Source organism: Engraulis encrasicolus, unplaced genomic scaffold (assembly GCF_034702125.1).
Source record: "Engraulis encrasicolus isolate BLACKSEA-1 unplaced genomic scaffold, IST_EnEncr_1.0 scaffold_403_np1212, whole genome shotgun sequence".
Classification (NCBI taxonomy): Eukaryota; Metazoa; Chordata; class Actinopteri; order Clupeiformes; family Engraulidae; genus Engraulis; species Engraulis encrasicolus.
The window spans coordinates 17,501-25,000 of record NW_026945702.1 but is presented as its reverse complement, the minus strand read 5'-3'; the positions used below and the strand labels follow the sequence as shown (position 1 = coordinate 25,000).

General features: G+C 42.8%; 1 protein-coding gene across 1 annotated transcript in view; it reads right to left on the bottom strand.

Annotated features, from left to right (window-relative positions):
- Nucleotides 1–3,090: 3,090 nt before the first annotated feature.
- Nucleotides 3,091–7,500, bottom strand: part of LOC134443942 (serine-rich coiled-coil domain-containing protein 2-like) — a gene marked incomplete at its 5' end in the record, with an annotated part of 21,647 nt that continues 17,237 nt past the window's right edge. The window contains 2 exons of the mRNA XM_063193457.1: nucleotides 3,091–3,096; nucleotides 4,127–4,237. Of these exons, the coding sequence (XP_063049527.1) occupies nucleotides 3,091–3,096; nucleotides 4,127–4,237 (117 nt within the window). The remainder of the gene's footprint in view (nucleotides 3,097–4,126; nucleotides 4,238–7,500) is intronic.

The following is a 7,500-nucleotide window of genomic DNA, read 5'->3' as shown; positions in this document are numbered from 1 at the left end:
TCGTCTGATATTTGCGAGGTCCTCGCAACTACCGTACCTACGATGGAGTTGTCGTTTCCTAATAATGCCCACGCCATCGGAAAGACCATGCACGAGTTTGACATGGATGAACGAGTAAGTAAAAAAAAAAAAAAAACTAGCGACGCTATGAAAGTAGCAAAGTAAGCTGGTGGTCTCCGTGATGTTATTGGATGTCTACTAGTTTAGACATAGCGTCGCCTAATTATTGTCATTCCAAGCGCATGATATTAGAGTGAAGCAAGTATTAATCCTGCAGGAACCTAAAGGTGTGAAGCAGCAGCAGCAGCAGCATAAAGAAACACACAATGCAGACATCATACACATCGCACTGAGTTGGCTGTGTGTGTGTGTGTGTGTCCTCCTCTTCTCCTCCCCACCCCTTTCTTCTGTGCATCGTCCATGGCATTTGGCCTAGTGTGTGAAGTTTAAGTGATACTGTGTGGGGGATATGAGGTTTTGTAGTGTTTGGTTGTGTGTGTTTGGCTAGTGTATGTTGAAAGTCTGGTATGTGTGCAACATGTGTGTTGAAGGCATGCTGTTTTTGTGTGAGGTGTAGGCCTATACTGCATGTGAGGTTTGAGTGATGGTGTAATAGGCTAGTGTTTGGCTGTCTGTAGTATATGGTCCAGCGTAGGTCTGGTATGTGAGAGGCATGTGTGATGCAATTCACTGTTTTCAGAGGAAATTGAATAAAAAATAATGAAAATGCAGGTAATAAAAATAATTACTAAATAATTATAGAATAAACTGAACAGTGAAATATGTTGAGTATAATATTTATATTGTTTATCTGTGTTGAGGATATAGTTTAATGGAATAATTAAAAGCAACATAATTAACGCATGGTTTATTTTGGTGAGATTAAAAAAATGGCTAGTTGGCCTTCCATTTGGCTAGTAAGAAAAAATGTCTACTAGCCAAATTGGCTGGTGGTGGAAAAAGTTAATTTAGAGCCCTGCTTGTAGACATCGTGTGTTGTGTTGTGTTGTGTTGTGTTGTATTGTAGACATTGTGTTGTGTTGTGTTGTGTTGTGTTGTGTTGTGTTGTGTTGTGTTGTGTTGTGTTGTGTTGTGTTGTGTTGTGTTGCGTTGCGTTGCGTTGCGTTGCGTTGCGTTGCGTTGCGTTGCGTTGCGTTGCGTTGCGTTGCGTTGCGTTGCGTTGCGTTGTGTTGTGTTGTCTTGTATTTCATTGTGTTGTGTTGTGTTGTGTTGTGTTGTGTTGTGTTGTATTGTATTGTGTTGTGTTGTGTTGTGTTGTGTTGTGTTGTGTTGTGTTGTGTTGTGTTGTGTTGTGTTGTGTTGTGTTGTGTTGTGTTGTGTTGTGTTGTGTTGCGTTGCGTTGCGTTGCGTTGCGCTGCGTTGCGTTGCGTTGCGTTGCGTTGTGTTGTGTTGTGTTGTGTTGTGTTGTGTTGTGTTGTGTTGTGTCGTAGACATCTTCTGCTGTGTACTGTTGTGTTCTTAGCTGTTGTTGCCTGTGTAAATGCTGCTGGGACAGATGTGCTTTGCTCTATGCTATGGCAATAAGCTCATACGACTTAGATTTTTTTCGATCGATGGAGAGAAAACACGTGCGCGAGAACTTGTTGTCACGATGTGGGTGTTATTAAAACAGTGCATTTAAAGTCGGCCACAAATATGAACGAGACGATGAGCTCGCACCAGTTTGCTCTACTAACACACCACGTGTGAGGAGTTGGGGGACAGGCAGCGAGGAGGAGCTGAAGTGGGGACCTGCGCAAACTTGTGTAGAGGTGTGAGACAAGACTCATATACACACGTGAGTGAGTTGTTGACCAACCAGTTCATGTGAGCATGACCTCGGAGGCGGTCTGTAGACGAGCATCAACGGGGATAAGCAACTGCAGAGGTTGCAAGATCTGACTGCAGTCGCATTCATCCCGCGATAGTTTGACACCATGTGACATGTCAGCTCGTTGACGTAACATGACCAAAGTTTTGAAGTTTGACAGGAAATCTACCCGTCATGCAGCATTTTCATCCAGAGTGCATTGCTGTCTTAATGGGCATGCGGGCGTTGCTGAAAAATCGGATAAGGTTATTGTATAGTGTAGTGTAGAGTTGCATTGTGGAGGTGTAGTTTACTCACTGCATGTTGTTGCCTGTGTAAATGCTGCTGGGACAGATGTGATCTGCTCTATGGCATTGTATTGCAGTGTTGTGTCTTATGGTACAGTGCTGTGTAGTGTTGCATTGTGGGAGGTGTAGTTTACTCCCTGCGTGCTGTTGTCTCTGTAGGCAAAGAGGTTGGATATTTAATAAAGAGGAATCGAAACACGCCCACTCAATGCAAAAGCGTGTGCTCAAAATTTCACAGACATCATATATGAAGACTAGATACGTCATCGCGTATTTCAAGCACGTCCGCACAGGTCGGCCATATTAGCGCAGCCTAAACTCTCCACAGACCCCCGTTACACCTGAAGTAAACTGAAGAATTGAAACGTCGAGATACTTAATTGCTTCGCTGAAATATTGACACGTGTATATAAATGGTAGGGCTCCTTAAAACTTAAGTGTAGACTGGGGTAAAACGCCCAGGAGATTTGTCCCACTTAGCCTATTTGTCCAAACATTTAGATAGACCTACAGCAAATACACATTTTAACCATTGCTGCTGTGCATTACGTTGACGGCATGGATATATTCATTGCACCAAATTAAAGACGACAGAGATGACGTACTAGAAGAGAGATGTACAGCGCAACAAGTTCATTCTATCTGGATGGCTTTAGCGTCACGACTCATTTTGAACACAAGGTGGAGCTGTCGAAACCAAAGCATAGACTACAAGTGAACCTTTATTTGTTATTTTACTGAAAATATAAAAGATTACGTTGTGCATTTGTTTATGGGATCTATTTAATTAAATGAATAAGCCTACTGAACTATATTATACATGATTTTAGACCTATGCACATAATAATATAATGTAATATAATATAATAATATTGTGATTCATCACTATGCAGTATCAACATATACTTTCGTTTGGAATTTTTTATACTGTGTAACAAACCGACCCTTTCGAAAATCGATGGAAATTTGAATCTACATCTGAAGAGTATACAGCACCAAAAAGTCACTACAACTGGTTGAGCCAGAAGGCTGCTCTAACATGGCCGCCATGCGCGGACGTTCGACTTGCATGACGGGAACGTGGACGACGCATCTAGTCTTCTTATATGATGTCTGCGCAAAATTCGGTCTCCTAAGGGGGCGTTGTCCCTCCTTCTTCTTCTCTTTCCGTGGTGTTTGCACAAGACGTGCGCTACCGCCATCTACAGCGCTAAGGGGACTTCATTTATTCTCAACCTCAAGACTCCGAAGGTCTCCTAATCGAAGGTCTCCTAAAGGGGCGTTCACCCGACGTAAAGTGGATACCGGAAAAGAACCCGCCTGCTTTATCTCCCTCTCATATACGATTCTCTACTGTAGGTGTAGTGTAGTGTTGCATTGTGGGAGGTGTAGTTTACTCACTGCCTGCTGTTGTCTCTGTAGGTGTAGTGTAGTGTTGCATTGTGGGAGGTGTAGTTTACTCACTGCGTGCTGTTGTCTCTGTAGGTGTAGTGTAGTGTAGTGTAGTGTAGTGTAGTGTTGCATTGTGGGAGGTGTAGTTTACTCACTGCCTGCTGTTGTCTCTGTAGGTGTTGTGTTGTGTAGTGTAGTGTAGTGTAGTGTAGTGTAGTGCAGTGTTGCATTGTGGGAGGTGTAGTTTACTCCCTGCGTGCTGTTGTCTCCCGGTGGTGTAGTGTAATGTAGTGTAGTGTAATGTAGTGTAGTGTAGTGTAGTGTTGCATTGTGGGAGGTGTAGTTTACTCACCGCGTGCTGTTGTCTCTGAAGGTGTAGTGTAGTGTAGTGTAGTGTAGTGTAGTGTTGCATTGTGGGAGGTGTAGTTTACTCACTGCCTGCTGTTGTCTCTGTAGGTGTAGTGTAGTGTAGTGTAGTGTAGTGTAGTGTAGTGTAGTGTAGTGTAGTGTAGTGTAGTGTAGTGTTGCATTGTGGGAGGTGTAGTTTACTCACTGCGTGCTGTTGTCTCTGTAGGTGTAGTGTAGTGTTGCATTGTGGGAGGTGTAGTTTACTCACTGCGTGCTGTTGTCTCTGAAGGTGTTGCTGCTGAGACAGGTGGGCGATGGTGCGATCCTTACGCCTCAGCTCCTCACGCAGATCAGCAACCTCTCGCGTCAACTCCTGCAACTACACACACACACACACACACACACACACACATTAGTACATACAGACATAGACATAGACACAGAGACACAGACAGATGTTCATGCACACACACACACACACACACACACACACACACACACACACACACACACACACACACACACACACACACACACACACACACACACACACACACACACACACACACACACACACCAGGCTTGTACGAAATTCCGAATTGAATGAATTGAAATTCAAAGTAATGCCATAATACTAACACTGTGTGTGTGTGTGTGTGTGTGTGTACGTGCGTGCGTGCGTGTGTGTGTTTGTGTGAGTGTGTGTGTGTGTGTGTGTGTAACGGTGTGGTGATTGGGGTAAATGCAATTTAAAAAAAATATTAAATCCCAAAACACCGTCAGCAAAAAATATCAGTGAATCAGTCAATGTTTGAAAAAAGTGAAAAGCACGAGACGAGACAGTTCCTTAAACTTTCAAATCTTCATTAATTAAATGTTCATTAATCCAACACAAAAAGGTATATCCAACAAAAAAGGGTATTAAATCCAAAGGGCATTGTGTAAGTAATCCAATATGTCCCAAAAATATATTTCCAAGTCGTTATCAACTCTCCAAAAAAAGGAAAAAAAGGAGAGGAAGGAGATAGAGAAGATGTGTAGTGTAGTGTAGTGTTGTAATGTGTGTGTGTGGAATTGTGTGCGTTTCTGGGCTTTTGGTGGAGTTGCGTTGTAACTTGTCAAGGTGTGTAGGCTACTATTGTTTGGGGGTGAAGGGCAAGACGGAGAGAGCAGCGAAGTTAGTGGCAATATCCAGCCAGTTAATTTACTCACGAGTCTTCTTATTAAAGAGGTCCCTTTAGACGATGAATTCCATTCTTCTAGTAGGCAAAGATATTTCGGCACGCTTACGGCAGTTATTTCGGATATCACGAAGGCTCCGTAGCAATAGTACCAAACGTAATCGTGTTAGATTCCAGGCTGGATACTCGGGCTCACAAATTTTACTGTGTTGTGTGCGTGTGTGCGTGTTGCTACTCTCATTTTGGAGTGAGTGAGGGGAGTTTTTGAAACAAGAGGAAACTAGAATACCACACTGATTGCAATTGCGCTCAGCTGCGCTTAATTGGGACGAGCTCCGAGCTCAGCGCAGGTGAGCGGGGGAGGGGAAGAGAACAGACCGTCACAGTGTGTGTGTGTGTGTGTGTGTGTGTGTGTGTGTCTACGTGTCTACGTGTGTGTGCGTGTGTGTCTGCGTGCTCCTATGAGTAAATGCATAAGCACTGTTAGGGTGAGTGGGCATCTGTATGTAGTCAGACTACACAGCAGCAGGCTGCCTGCTAAACAGGGATCAGTCCTAAAGCCTTTAACCAATACCAACATCAGGGAGCTGCGGGCACTACACAGTGTGAAGGCTGATGCACACACACATACTACACATAAGCCTACGCCTGTGCACACACACACACACACACACACACACACACACACACACACACACACACACACACACACACACACACACACACACACACACACACACACACACACACACACACACACACACACACAAACACACAGACACACACACGCACACTCACCTGAACACTGCGCATACAAAATAGTGTGAAGGCTGATTGCACACAACACATACAGTCCCAGGAAAAAGTTTGTACACCCTTTGAAATTTCTTACCTTTCTGTCAAAATTGGTCATAAAACATGGTCTGATCTTCCCGGAAATCACAAGAAGGAACAACCAGAGTCTGCTTTAACTAATTCAACCCAAACATTTACAAGTTTTCATATTTTCATTGGCCATAAGGCTATAACATTCACAGGAGAGCAAGGCATAAGTAAGTACACCCTTGCATTCAATAGGTTTTAACCCTAAGTTAGTCGCAATAACCTCAACCAGATGTTTCCTGTAGTTTCAGATCAGATTAACAAAACAATCTGGATGTATCTGGTCTCCCTCTTCTTTAGAAAACTGCCTCTCGTCAGCAAGGTTTGTGGGATGTCTGGAGTGCATAGCTTTCTTGACTTCATGCCATATAATCTCAATTGTTTTTTTGTCAGGGCTTTGACTGGGCTATTCCAGAATGTGTATTTCATTATTATGAAGCCATTCTAAAGTCGATTTGCTTCTAAAGTATGGGTTGTTGTCACATTTCAGCACCCATCCTCTTGTGTGCTTCAACTGTGTGACAGACTACCTCACATGTTTTCTGTAAAATATCTCGATAAACTTCAGAGTTCATTGTTCCACTGATAATAGCAAACTGAAAAGGGCCTGAGGCAGCAAGGTAGCCGCATATAATGATGCTCCCGCCACCATACTCAAAGGTGGAGATGATGTTTTGGTGAAGGTGTGGTTCTCCAGTTCTCCTCCAAACATGACATTGTGTGTTCCCCTGAACAATTCAACTTTGGTTTCAACGTTGATCTACAGAATATTTTGCAGTAATTCTATGAAGCATATAAATGCTTTTTCGCAAACCTCAAAGGTGCAGCAATATTTTTTTTGGACAGAAACCCCATTCATTTTAGATTGGCAGAATGAATCCCATTTTTAGCTATTCTTGGTTACATCTCCTCTTCTGAGTATGGTGGCGTGAGCATCATTGTATGCAGCTACCTTGCTGCCTCAGGCCTTTGACAGTTTGCCATTATTAGTGGAACAATGAACTCAAGTTTATTGTGATATTTTACAGAAAAAAACATGAGGAAGTCTGTCACACAGTTGAAGCACACAAGAGTATGGGTCCTGAAATGTGACAACAACCCATACTTAAGAAGCAAATCGACTTTAGAATGGCTTCATAATAATGAAATACACATTCTGAAATAGCCCAGTCAAAGCCCTGACAAAAAACAATTGAGATTATATGGCATGAAGTCAAGAAAGCTATGCACTCCAGACATCCCACAAGCCTTGCTGATGAGAGGCAGTTCTCTAAAGAAGAGGGAGACAAGATACAAACAGATTGTTTTGTTAATCTGATCTGCAACTACAGGACAAGTCTGGTTGATGATATGGCAACTAACTGAGGGTTAAAACCTACTTAATGCAAGGGTGTACTTACTTATGCCCTGCTCTCCTGTGAATGTTATGGCCTTATGACCAATAAAAATATGATAACATGTAAATGTTTGGGTGGAATTAATTAAAGAAGACTCTGATTGTTCCTTCTTGAGATTTCCGGGAAGATCAGACCATGTTTTATGATCAATTTTGACAGAAATGTAAGACATTTCAAAGGGT